Source organism: Scaptodrosophila lebanonensis, unplaced genomic scaffold (genome assembly GCF_003285725.1).
Source record: "Scaptodrosophila lebanonensis strain 11010-0011.00,11010-0021.00 unplaced genomic scaffold, SlebRS2 tig00000001-arrow-pilon, whole genome shotgun sequence".
NCBI lineage: Eukaryota > Metazoa > Arthropoda > Insecta > Diptera > Drosophilidae > Scaptodrosophila > Scaptodrosophila lebanonensis.
The window spans coordinates 10,925,940-10,948,724 of NW_022060529.1; the positions used below are offsets into that span (position 1 = coordinate 10,925,940).

Consider the following 22,785-nt stretch of genomic DNA (forward strand, 5'->3'; position numbering starts at 1 on the left):
CCTATTTATAATTATATGTACTTGTACTTCTACTTATAAAAAAGGTGTTTTTTTCATTAAATACTTATTTTAGTAAAGTCAATATTATGCTTATTGTATGTTTTAATAACACTTATGTATGTATGTATATACTATATAACCGTATAGCGAAATCATTATTAACAGTGTTCATGTACATATACATATATGCACCTACTCGTATGTACATATAGACCAACAACAATATCGAATATCTGCAAAAGAGCTGTGCGTTGTCGTTATCCGCCAAATCTAATCTGATATTCGTAAAGAGGCCAGCACTTGATGTCACAAAAATTCATTTTTACACAAAAATCAAACTTGTTCCGAAAATTGATCCTGATTGACTCGGCTTTACGAGAATATACATTGGGGTCTACCACGCCTCCTTCTATCTATTACATATATTCCTGGCGCTTAGACTTTCTAGTATATCCTTTCCCCCTTCGATTACAGGGAAAACAAATGCAAGCTTCGTAATTGAGTTCAAACTAAATTAAAATATTATGATATTTTATTATAAGAATTTTGACTAAACTAATGACTATATTTCTAAAAAATAATATTATAAATTGTTTAAAATTATATAGCATTATGGATAACTCCAAGAGATTTCTATCCAGCAACAATAATGTGCGTTATATTCCTTTAAATAAATTGTCAAAACAATTTGCTATTTGCTATTCTGGCAATGGAAATAAACAGCTTATAGTAGTTAGTATTCCAGAAAATGTATTACAATTCAGAATCTTCATATATATTTGACAAATTCGTGATTGGCGAAGACGTCACGCGCACAGCTCTAACATAGTTATCGTAGTGATAGTTTTAGTTTTTTTTTTTTTTGCAATAAATCGGTTAAGCTAATTTACGAAAATCGAGAAAGAAACTAATGTATTTAATGCCTACATATACCTATAAATCAGCGTATCCCAATCGATATATCTGTGCACATTATATTTGCAAATATCGGCGTCAGTGTGTTTATAAAGTAGTGATCCCGTAATTATTAGCATTTCATTCAACATTTCTATTCCAGGTGGCAGGGAATGCGGATTGTAGTAAATGCTCTCATGTATGCAATACCATCAATTTTCAATGTGCTTTTAGTTTGTTTGGTTTTTTGGTTGATTTTCTCAATAATGGGTGTGCAATTTTTTGGTGGTAAATTTTTTAAATGCGTCAATGAAATGGGAGAGTTGCTGCCAATTACTGTAAGTATGCCTTAATGGTCGTTCACTTTTTAAATTCTCCAATACTATATATAGTAGTACAAAGTATACGCTCCATATGTACCTATGTTTATATGTATGTATGTGCTTTTGTTGAAATCGACAGGAAGTCAACGATAAGTGGGATTGCTTCGAACAGAACTACACATGGATAAACTCAAAGATAACCTTCGATCATGTGGGAATGGGGTATTTGGCTCTCCTTCAAGTTGCCACTTTTGAGGGCTGGATGGAAGTGATGGCCGATGCTGTAGATGCGCGAGGCGTTGACCTCCAGCCACAGAGAGAAGCGAACTTATATGCCTATATTTATTTTGTAATATTTATTGTTTGCGGATCGTTCTTCACACTCAATCTGTTTATTGGAGTTATTATTGATAATTTCAATATGCTCAAGAAGAAGGTAAGTTACATGGTCTACCTCGATGTTGGGCTGTTCTTTAGCAACAACAACAATAACAACAAATTATTCATATCCTGTAAATATTGTGACTAAACACAAACCTTATATGTTTCAAATTGTACCAACAAAAAACCAAAACCAAAAAAAAGAGATTGTACAGTTATGCATAAATTAAAAAAACAATTACATAAGTATGTAGGAGAATCCCTCGGCTTGCTATTCGTTGCTGTTTTACGAACTCTTGAAAATTAATCGATTTGTGTTAAACATACTATGTATAAGTAGACGAAAGAATTTAAATGTTTTAAATGTAAATATCAATAAATGTTCATTTTATTCTCATCACTTTTATAGTACGAAGGAGGAGTGTTGGAAATGTTTCTCACCGAATCTCAAAAACACTATTACACCGCTATGAAAAAATTGGGACGAAAGAAACCACAGAAAGTTATTAAGCGACCTATAAATCATTTTTTAGCTATGTTTTATGATTTATCCAATTCGAGAAGGTAAACACGAAAACGGTTTTCAGCCGAAACCAACCATGAAAAAAGTTTCTTTTTTTAATTTAAAATACTAAAATAGTATTAGTTTCTTAGTTAGAGACACAGACATGTGATTGATTTGGTGATAAAAATCATTTAAACACTGGCATTCTCCGCATTTTTGGTCAGAAAGGTGTTTGCATCAACATAGAAGATATGTAAACACTTTCCAAAATGTGAGCTTATTGTAGCACATATAGAGCACATCTACTTTCCTGTACTCCTATGTCTTTGTATGTCGTCTATTCAATGATATCTACTTGTAAATGTGTTTGTACGTTGTTCAAGTGAATTGTGGGAATGATGATGTAGATATAGATAATCTTTCTCTATACTTGTACTTCTTCAGGATAGTTCTCTTAATGTTCGGTTAGTGCTCCCAGAAATCTCATAATTAGCCAGACTTTGCATGGAGATCTGTTGCCTTATCTACCAAACATTGAGAAAACTACATACTTATAGTTGCCTCCATCTAAGCATATACTACTATACTATATGTGTACATATAATAATTTACTCTGTATATTTCTAAATGGTGTGTGTGTGTGCGTGGAATGGTTTCATGTTTTCAACCCTACCGAAGAGTTTCTATTTCTAGTTGGGGGTTTCGTCTAAATGTTTTACCTAAATGTATTAAATGAGCATGTACTATATATGTATACTATAGATTAGTTGATTAGTTTTATTTTGAATGCAATGTCAAATTATGCCCTTCAAAAACACACTATCATTTAACTAGGATATGAGCATTGATATGAATTTTGAAGGGTATAGCGACTTCGGCACGCACGAAGTTTGACAAATTCCATTTCTTGTTACACAAATTAATTTCAAATTGTTATTTCTTCTTCGGTGTTCCTCCGTCATATTCCCATTTATGTACCCACCAAACCACTGACCATATCCAGATTCGAAATAGCGATCTTTGTACTGATTTTTCTAAATATGCTTACCATGGGCATAGAGCATTACGATCAACCACACGCAGTATTCTTTATACTGGAAGTAAGCAATGCATTTTTCACAACAGTCTTTGGATTGGGTAAGTACACAAAGAACACACACATAAGCCCACACACCCACTAGAGCGCATAGCTTAGAAACGTTATTTATGCCTTTCAATTATATTTGAATATACATTTATTATCCTGCAGAGGCGATCGTAAAAATAGTTGGACTACGCTATCATTACTTCACGGTGCCTTGGAATGTTTTTGATTTTTTATTGGTGCTGGCCTCCATATTTGGCATACTTATGGAGGATATTATGATTGACTTGCCGATAAGTCCAACGCTGTTGCGTGTGGTGCGCGTCTTCCGCATTGGACGCATCCTTCGATTGATCAAGGCCGCCAAGGGCATACGGAAGCTCCTTTTTGCTCTCGTCGTCTCGCTGCCCGCACTCTTCAACATCGGCGCTCTTCTGGGGCTTATAACGTTCATCTATGCCATTCTGGGCATGTCCCTGTTCGGTCACGTCAGGCTGCAAGGCGCACTGGATGATATGGTTAATTTCCAGACATTCGGACGCAGCATGCAGCTGCTGTTTCGCTTGATGACCTCGGCGGGTTGGAACGACGTTCTGGAATCGCTGATGATACAGCCACCCGACTGTGATGCCTTCTTCAATAAGCAGACGAACGGCGACTGCGGTCATCCGTTGCTGGCCATTACGTATTTCACCAGTTTTATTATAATCAATTATATGATTGTGATCAATATGTATATTGCTATTATTTTGGAGAACTTTAACCAAGCGCATCAGGAGGAGGAGATTGGAATTGTCGAGGACGACTTGGAGATGTTTTACATACGTTGGTCCAAGTAGGTTTACCTCGGAATTAATACCCCTTGATACAACGGCTAGTGCAATGCTGTGCTGTGTTTGAATCCCTCTTCTATTAAATGTATGAACGCTTACTTTATTTTCAGATACGATCCACATGCCACCCAATTTATACACTTCTCGCAACTGTCCGATTTTATTGCCTCTCTCGATCCACCATTGGGCATCTCAAAGCCTAATAATGTCGCTTTAGTGTCATTTAATTTGCCCATTTCGAAGGGTAATAAAATACACTGTCTCGACATTTTGCACGCGCTAGTTAAGCACGTGCTAGGTCATGTCGAGGAGACCGATAACTTCAAACAGTTGCAGGAACAAATGGATGTCAAGTTCAAGAAACAGTTTCCAACCCGTAAAGAATTGGAAATTGTTTCATCAACACGGATCTGGAAGCGCCAAGAGAAGGCGGCCAAGACCATTCAAATGGGCTGGAAGGACTATTTGCGGTACTGAGGAAGCTCGCAAGCTTATGTGTCCTTGGACGTGCTTTCAGAACTTTCCTCTAATTATGCTTTCAATCCGCAGGCGAAAAAGGGAAAAGGAGCGCTCCAATTCTGGCGACAGTGCCACACAAAACTCAAGTCCTGGTGGCTGGCAGTCAAAGCTATCTGCACTCAATTTCTTCCACTTGCAAGTAAGCCCATCGAACGAGCTTAACCCTACCAGTAAATACATACCTATGTACAACTGTTGCTTTTGTTTTGAACAGGTCAGCCGCCGAGGTACTGCTTGCTCGAGTCGCGCCTCATCACGCAAATCTTCGCGCGCTTCGGATGCATCTGATTTGAGTGAGCTTGCCGGCCCGTGGCTAAATCTGCCGCTGATGCTTGTCTCCGGCGCCGATGACGTGGTTAAGGATATTAAGCAGCAAAGCGACGAAATGGGCAAGCGGTATTTATCACAATTCCACTCATACACATACGAGTACACAAATAATGAATCGAAATGCAATTTTTAGACGAAAAGCTTTCACACACATTAACAGCAACATTGATAAAAATTTTAACGTTTATGTTCGACAATATATGAACTCAAGCCCTATTTTTAGCATATCCTCTTGTATCTCCCTAAACTATGAGTCCTTGCTCGCAGATATGGTTACAACCGTTTTAAGAAGTGGCTCCCAGCCTAGTGGCCTAAATTATTTAGGTAAAATGCAACAAAAGCTAGCTCGCAACAACCACTTTTTAAACTTACAACTTCGCTTTAAGTTTTCGTCTATAACTCGCCGCCGCCACATGCTCACTCACAAATCCAGTATACGTACAATTATAAACTGTATCAACTAAAAATATTGTTTCTACATATCTCAATTCAAATCATGTTTGCGCTAATCATTTTGTGAACGCAACCAGCCAACCAACCAACCAACCAACCAATTTAAAAACTAACTCTGTCAATTATTCATTGCCGCAAACGCTCTCTATATTAACTACAACTACTTGCAGTTCTAAAACATTACAGTACAAGTACATAATGAATTATAATTTGTAAGTAGTGGCTATACTTAAGCAGTACAACTCTTTGACATACTTACATATCTACGTATGTGTGTAACTCTCCAAATCCGTTGAATGCAATATTTTAGTTGATTTTCTTCTAATTTGCCTAGTGTTGCTTGCAGTTCTTTAGATGCTCAATGTATTACCGACTCTGAATCTTCTCACAATAAAATGAAATCAAAAAGTCGAGAACGATCATTAACTTGATTGTTTTGATAAAGAGTCAAGGTCGGAAATACTCATATAATATAGATGTAATAATAATTTTTGTATAACATTTTATTCTACAGCAAAAACCATACTGATTAGCATCATACTGTCATTATGTAGCTCTTTCCTATGCGAATTGTAATCCCAGCAGCTCTTTCGAAAAACGTAACCAAATATAACTAGTCCTGGGCATGTTTCTCTCAATGAGCACTTTTTCCTGTTAGGCCAACGCCCCCATCTAAGACCCTTAGTCAAAGTCTAGATATAATATTGTTACAACCTGCGTTTATACTTTTGAGCAACGCTGGGTGTGACTCTTATTCCTAGCCAGGCTATCTTAGTTGGCATGTCGGTAGAGGTTGATGCTCATAATACTACGGTCGTGGGCGCCATATTGTGGGCAACAACCAGTTACCTTAGTGGGCTGGGCATGAAACTCTTTACCTCAGGTTTGTGGGTTCGGGCCCCAAGTTGGGCGCCGTATTGTTACGACCTGCTTTTATCTCGATGGTAAATGTTGACTATCGGATACGGGCAAATTCGGCAAGCCAGAGAGCTTTACCGATACGAATAAACGGGGGTCTCAACCATGTTGAGGAGATCACATTTTTGTTTTGCTTCTTCTTTATAATTTTTTAGAAGCCATACTTTCGTCAAAAAATTGCAGTTATCAAATTTGAAAAGTGTATAATAATTGATTGTATCTATATTAAGTATATCTACGAATGATTATCAATATAATTTGTGATTATTATGTTTATTAGCGGTAGCATATTTGTGGAAGCGCCTAGAGCAAGTCGTCGCCGAAGCTTTTATAATTTCTTTTTGCGTCATCAGGATGCTGTCGATGACAGTTTAACTTCACCTTCAGTACATAGAAAAAGTAATTATTGACAAGTGCCTACTCACTGCTACTTCTTCACTCATATATGTATATTTATATGTAAATAATCTTGTATATGCATAGCAAGTATTCAGTCTGCACAAAAAAAAAAATAATAATAATAATAACTCACGTTCAACTCATTTCAAACACATGGCTTTTAACTCTCATTACAACAATAGTATACTAAGTACTTATTAAACACTCATGCAATGGCGCTTAGCTGTGTCCTCTTTATACAAACTTCATCTATGTACAGTTCTTAACGTACACACTACAAGTTTTTTAGCATTTATACATACTCTCGTATCTTCATGACAATATGCAATATCCTCAGATAACTGTTGTTCGTATCATAACATACTATATTACTTCATTTTTGTGACGGTGTGTTTGCTCTGTCTCCCCCTCTAATCACCCTCTTATCGACACACAACCCTCGTACTTGTGCTCTTCACGATTCCCAAACACTAATTCGGGCATTTCACCTACAACAGCAGCAATAAACACCAACGCCACCAACAATACCACCTCAATCTCTGCCTCAGCCTCTGCCTGCGCCACCGAAAGCGACAGACAAACCCATCAACAGGTAGTGCCAACTCCAACGCGTAAGCGCGCCTCGAGTTTTATACGCAAGAAACCACCCCTAGAAAGAGGTTTGTCAGCACAAAGCGCTTTAAGAGTTAACAAGAACGCTTTTGTCTGTATGTGTAAATCGTATTTGTGTTTCTTCTTTTGGAGCAATCCAACTACAAGAGATCTACCGTTTCGCATTTTCAGCGGATGGCCCTGCCCCAGAGGTTATAGTTACGAAGCCGTCGCCGGACCAGCAAATGCATCCACTAACTCTACGGCCGGATAATGCCACCCTGGTACATGTCCTGGTGCATCGCGAGAGTGAAGAGTACAAGGACGAGGAGGACGAGAATAGCCCCAGCACACCTATCAACGGCACACAGGAGAAGCCTCTAAAGCCTCCGCAGATACGGATTATCCAAGGCTCCATGGAAGGCATCGCAGAGATGGCCACGTGCAGAACGCCAGTTGTGCAGATAATGGTCGACAGTCCCAAGGAACCACCGCGTGGAGACTTTAGTGGGGAATATACCGCAATGACATATCCAGCTACAGCAACGCCATCACCAACGCCAGCGATTGACATCGATGCGCCCATTGATGTCAATGTACAGGGTGACACATCAAAGGTGTTCTATGACTACAATCCTGATAATAGCAATGATATAGTTGAACTAGATGCTCTCGTTAATGAATCCCAGCAACTGGACAGAGCAACAGTTGACGATGCTGAGCTCAGCGAAGATGATCCTGATGATGATCCTGATAATGATATTGATAACGATCCTGACAATGATGATGATGATAAGCAAAGATGACGTTCAGCAAATGCAGCATCCCAAGAGGAACACTCCAGCAGCAGTTCCTGGGGTTCAGGTGCCGTTTCGAGCTCTAGCACCTCAACCGAAACGGCTAATCAGTCAACAGCACCGGCTTCCACAGCCGAAGAGGCTGAGCGCAAACGCCTAAGTTGACAATCTCTAGTCTGAGTACGATTCTCATGTGCATTTTCGACATTAGTAGCATACCGTAGAAACTTGTTAAGCAAAGGCGAGGCCGAACCATCGTGTCTTTGTAATCATAATCAAGTAATCATATAATAGTCGCTTAAATATTTACAACAAACTAAGATAAATAACTTGTTTATATGTACACGTATATCATTCAACCAGCTGGAAGAATTCGAACATTATACTTTCTAAGCGTCACCAGCGGCCGGCCTGTTTGTCCAACTGGCTAAGTTCATATGAAATCAATATAAACTCTGTGTTAACAAGAACGTGCATTAATCCGTACAGTGTGTACACGTTGTAATACTCGAATGAAATCAAAAACAAAGCAAAAAAAGAAATAAGAAAAAAAACTCTTTACATACTACTTAATAGGCATTCTTTTTCCTCTAATTTAGAATGTGCAGTAGTCTGTCAAGTCATATCTGAAAATTTCAAAGATATTTTGAAGGTTGTTTTAATATACATATGTATAAGCGTAATAGATACATATGTATGTATGTGTACATAGAAACTGACATTAATCTCGCAGTTTAGATTTAGGCTTGTATTATTATTATTATTATTACATACATACATACGATTAGTAGAGTTTGATTTCTTATCTACGATTATATATTTTGTACATATGCCAAAGGAAGTATTTTAAACTAATGAGCTATATACATAAATACATATAAATTAGTTAGCAACAATTTTATAATACATACATACATACGTACGAGTACATACATACTACATACCATATGGTATATTTGTAAAATTCTTCTTTATGTTGATTATTATCCAGAACAGTTGTTTAAGTACAAGTATTAGTAGATTTGAAGCTCTCCTCTCTTATTTTCAAAACGACTAATAGTTCCAAAAATAAACAACAAATTCCAATTCCAAACACTCAACGATTTAACTTCAAGCTACCGCCATCTATTTATAATAGTGAACAAGTTCAATAATTAGCAAACTAATAGCTAACCCACTTGGGTATTAAAGAAGCGACTAGAAACTACTTGTAACTCGATCCACAACAACAAACAACAAACAGCCACTTGAACCAGAGTCCTACCTAAGCATTGTGTGTGCATTATGTACCAGTATACTTTTATTATACAATACATTTGTATGTACACACTATTCTATTAAATATTCGTACGTACTTACGATAGACCGACCTATGTACAATGTTAATCAATGTATGTATAACAAAAAACAATCTAATCGAAAAAAAAAACATTTCATGCAAGGTCTCCTATTAAATCTTCCACAAACAAATCAACTCCTTTACATAAGTACACATACATACATACAAACATTTACACAAGCTCGTACATACTCTACGATTTTAGGCTTACGTCAAGTTTCTAAGAAACATTACTTTATTATTATACATACGAGTACATCATCTTGCTTTCGGCGTTTAAACTGTGAAGAATCCTTTTTATACAATCAAATTAAGTTTAACTTATTTTATATACTTACATATTACATACGTATATATACATACATACCTACATACATACATATGTACATCGAAAAAGAGAGACAAGCACACGGCATTACTCGTATTGCATGCAACGCACACTTACTCGAAGCTTACTTTTCTAACTTAACAACAGACAATCAGACGACAGACGATTGAGAGTAAATTGAAATTACGGTACCAACTAAATCGTTTTCTCCAAAACAACAAAAACAACAAAAACAAAAATGTACACACAAAACTTACTTGTGATTTTAACTGCAATTTTTACACAACAAACACAAAAACAAAAAGGAAAAAAGTAATCATTGACTTTTAATTAGAATTGTTAACGAATAATAAATAGAAATTTATAAATAAAAGAATAAAGAAGGAAAAAAGATGAATATTCAATACAGCAGACAGAAACCAAACACTCGTCAATTAAGTGATATTTAATATTGGTACATAGCATAACAGCTACAAGGATTATAGATACATACGTACATACATACACACATAAATACATAGGTACATACATACAAGTATCCTAAGATTTACCAAAAAAAAAAAAAAAAAAATAGACACTCACAATATTCAATTGTATTGTACATAAATGAGAAGAACAACATAGCAATAGCGACTCATCAAGCAAAACAAAACAAATAAGCTTTAATTTTATTATCTTTGAAATACAAATTGTATTAGTTATTATGTAACATATAACGTTGGGCACTCTTAATTGCGAGCCACGCCACTCCTCGTCCACCCAATGGGCGCCAAACAAGGCGTTTGGCTACCGATGGGGGTGTCGGAGCTCGCAATATAAATGCAATATGAAACCAAAAGAAAAACTTGCCATTAATAAGCACGTATAGTGTGCAACACATGGTTAATTTAGAAATAGATTATAACGACAATAAAAAGAATGATGATTATTATTTATATGGGTCAACAATTAACAATTTGTTGCTAGTGTTTAATCAATCAATGTCGAAAAACAAAATACCCCACAATAGAACAGGCAGGCAGACAAAAAGCAAAACTTATATTGTATTTAGTAGATAGGTAGGTAGAGCTTTTATCCGATCAATCAATTTAACAGCCCAACAAACCAAGTACCAAACAGCAACAACCACAAAACAAGTCAACAAACCAACCAACCAAACAACAACAAAAAATGTCCTTTGCATTTACATAACACCGCAAGCGACCCAATCGGGTCATATAAGTAGTTAGCGATACAGTTGGTTTTAATAGGCATGCCTTACAGTATTAACAATTTGATTTAGTATTTTTAAGCATTGAGATAGAGTACTATATTGTACATATTGATAAATATATTGCAGCGTGGATTAAAGTTAACGTTTCATAACAGATATCGGGCGACAAAGAAATACAAATTAAATAATAAATAAATAGATATATATATATATGTATACATAACTGAATAAATTGTTTAGCATGCCCTGAAAACTAAGTCAATTATTTTGATTTGCAGCCAGCGAAAATGAGGCTTTGATATTAGAAACAGATTTTTAGTCGCCCCCAACATATTATGTATACTCGTACATAATACTCGTAGGCAATACCAATGCTAAATACCTAAGTAACTAATTAGTTTAATGTCAAAATAATAAACAATGCTAAACACGCTTAAGTCGCAACGGATCAAATCGATAGCGATTTGATAATGTTTTCCGTCATTCACCTGGGGCTCAGAAATTTGTAATTTTTTGTCCATTATCAAGCTTTACAAATTATCAAATGGTTTGCGTAAATTATGTTTTGACTGCTTCCATCGCTCTGTTTGATTAATTCGCCTTATTAGCCCTCAGCCATAAAATCCATTCACATGCAAGTCGTTAAGCCATGAAATTGATTCGATTTGATTCGCTACGCACACGGCTAATAGCGCATAATTACCATATATAGTAATAATGACCCTAAAAATCGGAGAGCGATACTGATAGAAGCAATAGGGAAGATAGTGAGAGGGGGAGAAAAGGTGAGAGAGTATTTGTAAATGCCTAGATAAATCAGTAACAATAATGTGTGAGTAAAAGTTTTGAACCGAATCATATCAAAAACTAAAAACCAAAGCATAAAACTAACAATTGCAATTAAATATTTACTCGGGTGCAAATGGTACAGTAAAAATATTAATTTATACAATATTTATTGTCTATATATATTTGAATAACCATTATATACTACTTATATACTTATCAAAGTCAAATTTATTAACTAAAATTATTAGTTTAAAGATCCTCTGATGTCAAAAATAAAACAAAAACGAAAACCAATTTTTAACTGAACATGGAAATTAATTAATCAATTTTGGATAAAAAATAATTAATGCACGCACATGCAAACGCGTTTGTGTGTGTGTGTGTTTGTGTGCGATATAATTGTAGCTGAAAGTTATAATTAAATACCAACAACTACAAGAAGAACAACAAATGTTAAATATATAGGAGAAACACGTATATTTATACTAGTACCAAGAGACGGAAACTTCAGAAATTTAATAGAAAAGTGAATACCAAGCAATTTAATATTTTTTCTTTTCATTTGCTTATATATTTTGATTGTATATAAAGACCATACATACATGTTATAAAATAACTATAGCAATAGTTAATATTAATTCAGTTTACATTAGGCGTTTTGTTATATTAATTACATTTATATATTCATACATACATATGTTAATAAAAACATTTTCTGACTATACATAAAAAAGTACAAAATAGAAATGCGTTGTTCCCCCCATACAAATTTCCAAAAAGCAGGAACCGAATTCTTCATAAAATATGAAATATTTTAACTTTTCGGATTTGTATTGGAGCTTGTCCAGCAGCAGTTTACAGATGCAGTGTGACCAAACGAACTTCGCAAATACGGTCACACTTTATGTAACAATGTTTTCTAAGCAGAAACAAATGTGGCCACTAAATTAGTTTCATTCCATTTAAAAACCAAGAAATACTTTAGTGGCATTTGTTTGTCCACTTCATAAAATGATAATTCCGTCAACTGATTTAGATTTGTAATAATTTGTTTTATCAAATCAGAACTAACACTTCTACTTAAAATATCTAGCTGCGTTCCTGCAACAACTGCAGTATTCGATCCGTTTTTTGTTCGATTATTTGCAAGCGTCTTTCGGTTTGCTGTTCAAGTTGCCTTTTCCTTTCAGCGCACGATTTCCGATCGATAACATTGAGAGCCAGTTTGGCAGTTCGATTATCAATCTCGGCACACCTGCCGGTTAGACATGAGCAGCAGCACGGTAGAATGCTTAGCGGTGGATCTAGAAGATGTCCGGTATTAGTAGGCAATGGCAGAAAGCCAACAGAGCTGTTTTGATTCCGCTCGTATGAGTTGCTCCGTGGTATGAGCACTTTGTTACCATCATTGGGCAGAATGGATATCTGTCGCACTGACATATAGTTGGGATATATGTTCATTAGACGACGACAAATACTGCGGAATGGTTCGGTATTCACAATATAGCCTGTTCGTCCTCGACCTGTCAGGACGAGTTCGTAGCGCGTCAGTAGATTGGTTCTACAAATTGCGCCATTCAGTTCAGCTTGTGCTTTGATGGCCTGCAATAAAATTTATAGATTATTTTTATATTGACTTTCTTATGACCTAACGTCATAACCGACTAAACTACTGAGGATTTATGAATCGGCTTAATAAAATCAATTCAAAAGTGGATCAGGACCATAGATCAGGAAGTATTTGATATGAAAATAATTAAAAACTACTATTAAAAATGAAATAAAATGTGCGCTAAATGGCTATAATGGTCTGTTAGAAGTAAAGTTTTAAAGCGATGGTGTGGCTTAAAATTTGTGTTCTTCATAGTGGTGCAAAATCTGGTTCATTGACTTACCTGTGTATCGCTTACAGCCAGACCGTTAAGAAGGTTGAAGAGAATGATCGTCATGAAGAAGACAAACAAGAGGAAGAGGATGTAACTGTAGAAGCTATCAAATTTAATGTCTCCGGCATCGAACTCGCCCGTCAACATGACAATCGTCTTGATTAGTGTTCCAAAAGGATTGACAAATGCGTTGAATTTCTCATCCTGCCCTTTGACGTCTGGCTTGCCAAAAAGTATGTAAAAACACAAGCTGAATGTGATCACAAGGATGGAGTAGAGGGTGAAGCTCTTCATGAAACTACTCGAGACTGCACGCAGCATGAGCATATGCGTGGATATGGAGAGCACTGGGAGCGACCCGACGAGCAGGCAAAGCTCCACAGAGACCAGCAATATGGTGAATACCGCAATGACTCGATGCATTTCATATTCGTAGGTGGACACAGTACAGTTTAAGATCGAGAGTATGATCAGAGCAATTTCCATGATGTTGGTGATAGATCGGAAGTACAAGACGGGTGCCATTGCGAATTGCAAGCACTCGCGTATTACTAAATAGGTGATACCTATCCAAGAGAACAGTCCAAATAGCAGCGTTAGGGACTCCTGCTCGCTTTGGTGTAACTTCAGCATTGTATGTGTAATGATTGAGATGGTGAAGAGCAAGTATAGCAGGAAGTTGATGTAGAATATTGCCGACAGGCGATGCCATTTAAGAAACAGGAAGCTCGTGATTAACGGATGTTGCAGGAGCTGGCGCAGCTCTTTGGACTCGGCTATGTAGGCAACGGGAGTCATTTCATCGTGCAGTTGCTTATTGGCCTGCAATCCATATTGGTCCTGGTGCATCAGATTCATGTAGTTGATGATGATTTCGAAGCCCGTCTCTCCTGGCTTCAAGCCATTGGTCGTGATGCAAGAGTCGAAATGTTCCTCCAACACTTCTAGCTGCAAGTTCTGTATGGGCAGATCGTTGAATGCGCTCCTCATCCCAATGTAAGCGCCGTGTCGTAGCAGTGCCTTAACAGCCTCTATATTCCGGTACTTCACTGCATAATGAAGGGGTGTGGTGCCACTCTTATCCACCTCATTGACATTAACATGCTCACTGCTTAAAAGTATTTCGAAACACTTCTGATAGTCGCAGAACTCATCGAAAGGCTGCTCGTCCAATTTACTAATGACCGTATTCAAAAGCTGCGCACGCGGGTTCAAATTTAACTCGTCGTGATGCAGGAGCTTGTCGAGAGCTACCCAATTACCCCAAATTATGGCTATTTCCACCGGTGTTTTGGTACCGCTTTGCGCGCTAATGTTGACACCAGTCCGCAGGATAGCATCAAAGGCGCGATGCAGGCCCCGCATTATCGACTCCACCAACAGCGGTAAATATTGCTCTTGGGTGGTATTTCTTTGATTGTCCGTATCGCTAATATTTCGTTGATATTCGGAAAATTGTTGCTCGAACTGGCTCTCATCATTGTTACGCAGATGCCGCAGTAAAGTCTCGCAATCGATATCCTGGCTGACCTCACGCACAGCGGGCAGGTGTAGGTCTGGATGCAGCGTCTGCAGCAAAGTCCGCACTTCCCCATTGCGGTAGCTATCGATGTCCAGTTCCGGTCGCGACAGAAACAGGCTCACCAGTTCGCGCTGCCTGGACTCATCCACATTGCGATTCTTCAGCACATAGTGCAGCGGGGTCATCTGACGTTGGTCTGGGATGTTCGTGGAAGCTCCGTAGTTCAACAGCAATTGCATGCACGTGGACACCTTGGCCGCATTCTCTGCAGTCAGGTTTTTGGCCAGCGAGTTGAGAGGCGTCAGCTGCGAGTATTTACGATCCACCTGCACACCTCGATGCCGCAGCAGGGCCGACAAATTGTCGGGGTCTCTTGAATCGGCGGCGTAGTTAATTGCCGCCTTGTTGATGTGTTGATTTATCTGAAGTGAAGTGAAGTGAAGTGAAGGCGTAAGACTGGTTTCATTCACAAATAGCTTCACTTATGCTTACATAATTCACGTTGCAGCCGTGATCGAGGCATGCCTGCACAAATTCCGCACACTCCGGCGTTGCAAGTACCTTCTCATAAATGCTTGTGTTCCTCTCATCCAGCATAGTGGGCTGGGCACCATTATCCAAGGCATTGCGAAACTCTCGCAGGTCGCGATTGGCAAGCGCCGCACTAAGTTGGGCCTGTGGGTCGATGAAGCCGCAATTGTTCAAATCCATTTTAGCAATCTTCGTGGCAGAGTGAGCATCTGAAAGAGAGATGCTTCAATGTTAAAATAATACTTAAGATTTGAAGACGTAATACACACGTACGCCTCAACACTCTGACTATGAATTAAAAATACATCTATCACTTGCTTACAGGTTTTATCACTATTTTAGCGACTTATTAATTGTTATAGGCATAATTTAATTGAGTAGGCTTATGATGAAAATATCAAGAAAGTGTAATACGAGTACAAAAGACGTAAAGATACATATACCACTTTTGCTTTGGTGCAAATGATTTCGGAAGATTTTGGTTTTACTAAGCGCCCTCATTTTCAATCTTGGAAATTGTTTTTTATATGCATATATATTCTTGATCAGCATGCCTAGGCAAGTCGCTATATATGATTGAATAAACAAATTAAAAATAAGCATGTCGTCAAACAACGTAAACCTTATTCCTCCATGTGATGTGCCCTTCCTATGTATACACTTCTATCAGAAATATCATAATTTCTATCATCATGGTCGGTCATATTCGATCATATTTTGGTAGGAGAAGTATTGATATGAGGCATTTTAGAAAAGGAGCCCAAATCGTTTGCATTTATTGGATCTTCACTGTACTCCCATTTGCTCACTGAAAGAGACGAAGAACCTTCGACTTAATTTAGAAAACAAAGCCTGGTTTTAGTTGCTTTGACAAACGCTTCATGGTACAGTGATTTTCACAAGCATCTATTCAAATTTTTACGTTTCGGTTTTAAAGCCTGCAGCTGGCTACCGTTAAAGCCAAGTGACGAGCCACTGACCACCTGGCTTCGCTGGCTGCCAAAAGCCAAAAAGCCAAAATCCAAAAGCTGCTGTACAAAAAGTGTTGAAATGCTGCGTTACAGGTTTACCTTTTATACGCATAAACATACAAATACTAATATACTTTTTTTTCTAATCTGCGCTGTACAATTTAGGAAAGCATTTTTAAGTGGTTTTTGTGGTACGCACACACAGTCATGCAATAATATGTGGTGGCATGTAGTTATTAAATTGTAACAAGCTAAGTAGAGCCAATGCCCGCAGCAAAAGTCATGGCGGGCTTCAATTAATAACACTTGTATGCTGCTTTGTGTTTTTGGAGGTGGAGGTGGAGGTGCGTGGGAGCGGCAATTACGACATTAAGTGCTCCACTAACCCTCACATCTATAAAGGGCATTATTGAGTCAGAGACAAGATCACTGAAGTAATGCTGACGCATTGGCCACTGAAATATCAAGTTTAACGATCATAAAGAATAATCATAAATTAATCGACATATCAATATCAATTAGCAATCAATCTGTTTCGCTTTACGGTTTGATTTTTATTTTTGTACCAAATTCGGCCTGTTCTGGACCAGCTAGGCCGGCTCGTCCATTGCCAAAGTCATGGGCGCCAAAGTTTTTTGAAATCGGAAGATTTATCGGCGGCTTCTTTTGTGGCAAATCTGATTCTGCGCTATAGCTTCATTCTTCATGTCTTCTAGTTGAAATGTGTGAGAAATCGGCTAATCACACGTTGGCTCATTTAAATATTCATCGACGGCTGCTGTGCGGCGATCTGTTGTGTTTTAAATTTGTAAAACGAGTATGAGAAACAAAAACGCTTGACGGCCGGCTTAAGAAGTGCTGGTAATCAGTGATCATTTGTTAGTAGCTCGTTCGGACACATGTACGAAGATGTTTATGTTTCTGTATTTACAAGTTATTAATTTCTGATACGGTCAGCCGACCCGCCTCCTTCCAAGAGCCAGCAATGGCGGCAAAACGCACAATCACCTTTACTAATTGGACAACATTTCTGTACACACTATAACAACTTGAAGGTACAAAATATTTGTCAACATTTATTTAAACTTTATTTACAATAGCAATTGCGTGTTCTCGATTGACAAACAAAGTCATTGTTTAAATATTATGCGTCCCAACCCGCTCTGTTGACAGCAAATACAAACTGTGGCGTAATACCCTATAATTGCTATGGGTAGTTGGATAAAAATGTCGGTACATACACAGCCCGTACAATTACTTCAATCCTTACTCATGCCAGCATACAAGTTTTGTGTCAGTTAAATTGTTTTATCCCCAATGCACTTCCAAGAGCTTGCAAAACCCGTTCGTCGGGTTTTGCAAAAAGTATTGGCAGCATGCGGACCAGTCAGTTACATACTATAGCTTACAGCTGATATCGGAAGTTATTCACCTTTTATTGTACAGCAATTCTGGGCTCCATTTCTTTGATAACAAATAACTGTGGGGCCTGACATACATAGCTCAAGAAGCTAGCAGGAATCCCACAATATGAGTTCGTTTCTTGAGTAGGCACTCGGTTGGAATAACGCCACAACTATCATGACGAAGAAGAAGAAAGAAGAAGAGCGAACTTGATGCTGCAGTTTGTGGGCGTAGTGAAGTTGTTTCGCTAATAATTCTTCTTAGAATAGACGGATTTGGATGATAAGTACTTAATATAAAAGTAGATAACTGGATAGAGATTACTTGTGCAAAGTTTGGTTTATGTAGCTTTTAAAATGTAGACAGTATTAACGAAATTGTGTAGCGGGGGGAGGGGGGGGGAAAATTTCAAAAAATAAAATAAACTCGTACTTTCTCAGACCTAGAAGAATGTGGATACCAATTTTGGTTTTTCCAGCTTTTATAGTTTTTGCGATCCTTGCGTTCATCCATACGGACGGACAGACAAATATAATGACAACGTTATCAGAAAGATTAACTAAAAAAAAATGTTCGTATGTCGAACATATAAAGAGACCATGTGACCACTTCAGCCAAAGGCGTGACAGCCATGACACGAGCCTTACGTAATAACAACGTTATCAGAAAGATTAACTAAAAAAAAATTTCGTTTGTCGAACATATAAAGAGACCATGTGACCACTTCAGCCAAAGGCGTGGCAGCAATGGCTGCCATGGCAGCCTGTCTACTTATTTGGAAATATGTCGTTCACACTGGAAATCGTGATATATGGTACGAGTCTTTGAGAGCGCCGCCCAAAATTTGATCATCAAGCGATCCCCATATACTATACATACATATGCATGTATGTATATACTTCTGGACTAGCAGAGCTGTGCTATTGTTTACTTTATTCCTAACAACTTTTACGTACTCCAAGCAATTTTCCAAGCAAACGCTTCTGTGTTGTTTACTTTTCATATTAAAAACGACAAATAAAATAGCGCACTAAAATGAAGAATTTCATCGTATCAATAAACACAAGTTTTTGGAGCATATAATTTGTATAATAAAGAAATACATACATATGTATATATGCATATTCTTGTACATATAAAAAACAGGGTCTCTCTGCATCTGGCTTTAACAGCATCTTTCCACATCGCTAAAATGTCATAATAAAAATGTCATAATTTAGATGGATGGCCAGAGTTAACGAACATGACTTCATGCTGTTGTGACTTCTTCGAGTTGAGTACGAGCGTAGTATCTGACAAATTTTAGTTATGAACATTGTAGCCGAGCCCGCTGGGCCATTAAATACTCTGTACCCTCGCCAAAAAAACACATTTTGTATGAAAATGTTGGCTTTATGGTCGTAGCTTCCCTTACAGTAAGCCCAACTGCATACAAATTAATATATTTAAAAAAAAAAATGTGATCACAAAGCTTGTAAGCGAATTTCAAAGAAAGCCGAAGCTTTCAAAGAACGCGGGCAGAAGCTTGTGTGTAAATAAAGCAAAAAAAACTATTCAAATTTCGTAGCTCTATTTCCTATGCATAGAGAACAGCTGGTGGGTGAATGGATAGACACGATGGACACATGGGAAAGTCTACCGATTTAGATCTGTGCTTGGAAACAGCTGACGATTTTTAGGAAAATTGCCAAAACAGCTAAACTAACTCCAATTCATTACTTGCCAGCTAACGTGTTAGATCTGATTCGATAAACGCCCTCACAATAAAAAAGAGCCTTCACAATCCAATATACTACAACCCTAAGGCAGATGCTTTCAAATCGAGCCCTGATAATAGACTCCTCTAATTATCATTACTAATGACCATTAATGAGCAGTCCTTCATATATTTTATCGCTTACCGATGATATTTCCTTTTCTTATAAAACCACAATTAACTGCAGATGTCTTCTTTGGCTGTGAGATGAACTTGCGGCAGTTCCTGACAGACTGTGCAAACTTTTATCTCGAAACTGAGAGGCTAATTTCCGGAGCCCGACGTTTATTTTAAAAAAAGCAACACAAACAATTGTCTGGAAACATAATATACTATACACATGAAAGCTGCTGTGTATAACTAAAGTGGATACAATAGATCTGTGCAGTGTGTGTGCATGTGTGTTTGTTTATATATACACATGTACACGTACTTACATATATACTCTTTGTGCACTTCATAAACAATTGCCGGACACACTGCTGACCCAAATGTAGAGCAGAGGCAGCCTTCACAAAGCTTGCGTAGGTACTGGACGCAGGGGCAATGGCAGAGTCAGTGCCCCGTTTTTTCGATGATCTCGAATAATTTAATTAAACACAAGTGTTTACGAGAGATGATGAGCAGAAGCTGCCACTCTCTCGCTCGAGCGAGCAATTTGTAATACTGGTGGGGTTGTACAATTAATTAACAGGGTGCTGGAATATCTGAACAAATTCTATCTCGTATTGCGAGGGCACTAAATCAGTTTAGATTGCGCTGACACATTATCAATTATCATATACACATATACTTGTATATACATATGTACTGAGTATCATTTTCGCTCGTTTGTTTAGGAACCAATCAACCACAGCCCCTATTGAAATATGAGCAGCATACGCCTTTGTCTTTATTGGGCGGAGCTAAAATGAAAAGTAAATACAATAAGTACGAGTATACACAAATAGCAAAATAATGATAAGAAAAAGCAAAGCCAACAATCGGGTAGCTTATGGTTAAGCACATTTCTGTACTTTATCTAGCAGACAGGCCTATTTTGTTTAAGTACCTATTATTTGTTTGTAATTACGACTCGTAAGTCTAATGGCACAATAAATTGATGCAAATTCAGGTACAAGTGTAGTTGGCTGAGGGGCGGAAACGGTGTCTGCCTTATGTCCATGCAAATGAGAATTGAACAGAAGAGGCAAACGGCTCTCAAATACTCGTACATTTGACAGCTAGTCGTGACTGCATTTTCGACAAATCTAAATATTCGTGGACGTGGGGATCCAATGCTGACACAGCTATATCGTTAGCGTAATCAAACATATTCCGTTTCAGTCGAAATTAAAGCCAAGTCGCATGTCGTATTCATAAAAAGTGCTAAGAGTTAAAACAAGCTAATTAAAGTTTTTTAAGCGTAATACTTTTGACTCATAAGAAAGCAGCGGAGAGTCTTGTTGAGTTGCCTTTTTAGGGCATCAGCAAGAGTTCGTGTCTGCCCACGATTGTTAAAATTTTCGAATGTTTTTCGATGATGTCACTCGGCTAAGCGTTGTTTTATTCATAAAATAAAATGTAATCATTTGTCAAATGCATACAGCAGTCAATTTTTAATTATTTAAAACGTCATTAAAACAAAGGAAGTTTTTTGCAACTGCTCCGGGCGTCAATTTCTGCATATTTTCAACCTTGATGCTGACGTTTCAAACTTGTTTTTTTTTCCTGTTGTTGCTTTTTACGTGGGTCGTAAGGGGGCGATGTTTGCAACTGCGGTTTTATTGATTCATTTAATTTCTAATTAAATCATTTATGAATCACAAGCAACATTCAATTCTTTTACACTTCACACCCTTTTATCACATACAAAAAGCATTACATATTTTTATTGAATTTTCTAATTGCGCCTTTCTCAATTTATGCACTTACACATTAGTTGCACTCTTTTGTTACTTAATATTAATTGCTTTTACAAATTTAAAACGGCTTACACATACAAAATAAATGGTGACCGAACGCCGTTAAAAAACGCCCGAGCTTTCTGCTTTTTCAACTGCAGTGCGACCAATACGAAGCTAAACTAACCTAAAACGAAAGATCGTGCCGAGCATTAGAACTGTTAAATTATCGATTGTTTTATATTTCTTCAACATTCGATGCTTCTCTCACTATCGATTTAGATAAATCGACTGCGAATAGACTGATCCAATATAGAAAGAAACATTAAGTCGAAACGGATATTTAGGATTATTTTATTATTTAGGATTATTCCATCAATGGAACAATTAAACATATGTAAATGTTTACAAGGATAAAGATCGTTACAGCACACTTATAAAAAAAATAAATCAAGCTTTGTCCCACACATTTGAGACTATTGCGTGATAGCTTAATCGATAGTTTAACAGTTCTGCCAAATATGTATTCCGAATATTTGCAAATTTCCAAAGGCTTTTGACTTTACGAAAATTGAAATAGCAGTACATATTAAATTAAATTTGTTAATTGCCGTTATCTCAATGCATTATACACATTTGATGCACTGATTTCTTGCTTGGTATTAATTGCCTTTACAAATTTTAAACAGCTTACACATACAAAACAAATGTCGACCGCTCGTCGTTTAAACACACCAGCGCTTCCCGATATTCCAACTGCAGTGCGAACAATCCGAAGCTAAACTAAGCTAAACCGACGGATCGTGCAAATTTGTATTCCGAATATATCGAGCCACAACATGTTTGAGCTGGACGTTGCAACAAGTTCTATTAATATGACTTTGTAGCCGCAAACTTGGGCATTTGAAAAAATTTTGTAGCATACTTTAGAGCTGCTGAACTCACCTCGGAGCTTAAGTTACCTCGTGGTGTAAAAAGTCAAAACGATCTTGATATACGTTGTTCGTTGTTAGTTTGAAAATAAAGAAGCTTTTGAATTGAATAGAATTGGAATAATATAGTAAATGTGTTTAGAGTCGAATAATTTTTATTTAAAGCCTTATCTGAAAAGTGTTACAGTAAAAATTTAGCATAAC

The 22,785-nt window shown here is 37.4% G+C and overlaps 2 protein-coding genes across 3 annotated transcripts in view; one reads left to right on the top strand and one right to left on the bottom strand.

Annotated features, from left to right (window-relative positions):
• Positions 1-8,768, top strand: part of LOC115634323 (sodium channel protein 60E) — a 36,862-nt gene extending 28,094 nt beyond the window's left edge. The window contains exons 17-27 of the mRNA XM_030531981.1: positions 1,058-1,232; positions 1,357-1,653; positions 2,008-2,162; positions 3,107-3,240; positions 3,353-4,022; positions 4,131-4,490; positions 4,570-4,678; positions 4,754-4,935; positions 6,521-6,639; positions 7,137-7,298; positions 7,423-8,768. Of these exons, the coding sequence (XP_030387841.1) occupies positions 1,058-1,232; positions 1,357-1,653; positions 2,008-2,162; positions 3,107-3,240; positions 3,353-4,022; positions 4,131-4,490; positions 4,570-4,678; positions 4,754-4,935; positions 6,521-6,639; positions 7,137-7,298; positions 7,423-8,036 (2,977 nt within the window). The 3' untranslated portion in view covers positions 8,037-8,768. The remainder of the gene's footprint in view (positions 1-1,057; positions 1,233-1,356; positions 1,654-2,007; positions 2,163-3,106; positions 3,241-3,352; positions 4,023-4,130; positions 4,491-4,569; positions 4,679-4,753; positions 4,936-6,520; positions 6,640-7,136; positions 7,299-7,422) is intronic.
• A 3,959-nt stretch (positions 8,769-12,727) lies between these two features.
• On the bottom strand, positions 12,728-21,849 carry LOC115627042 (transient receptor potential cation channel protein painless). Of its 2 annotated transcripts, none has more exons than XM_030522580.1 (4): positions 21,749-21,849; positions 15,597-15,844; positions 13,592-15,526; positions 12,728-13,298 (listed from the first exon to the last, which is right to left on the bottom strand). In XM_030522580.1, exons 2-4 carry the CDS (start codon positions 15,813-15,815, stop codon positions 12,786-12,788), a joined length of 2,667 nt encoding a protein of 888 aa, XP_030378440.1. In that variant the 5' UTR covers positions 15,816-15,844; positions 21,749-21,849; the 3' UTR covers positions 12,728-12,785. The 2 variants fall into 2 exon arrangements, with proteins under 2 accessions (XP_030378440.1, XP_030378448.1); XM_030522588.1 differs by lacking the exon at positions 21,749-21,849 and adding an exon at positions 20,204-20,342.
• Positions 21,850-22,785: the final 936 nt, after the last annotated feature.

Bases quoted from the DNA above. Each gene is read 5' to 3' on its own strand.
- LOC115627042 (XM_030522580.1), bottom strand. From the start codon at position 15,815: ATGGATTTGAACAATTGCGGCTTCATCGACCCACAGGCCCAACTTAGT. The intron at 15,527-15,596 runs GTAAGCATAAGT...ACTTCACTTCAG, and splicing joins ACGGCTGCAACGTGAATTAT to ATAAATCAACACATCAACAA. The intron at 13,299-13,591 runs GTAAGTCAATGA...ATTTTATTGCAG, and splicing joins TGGCTGTAAGCGATACACAG to GCCATCAAAGCACAAGCTGA.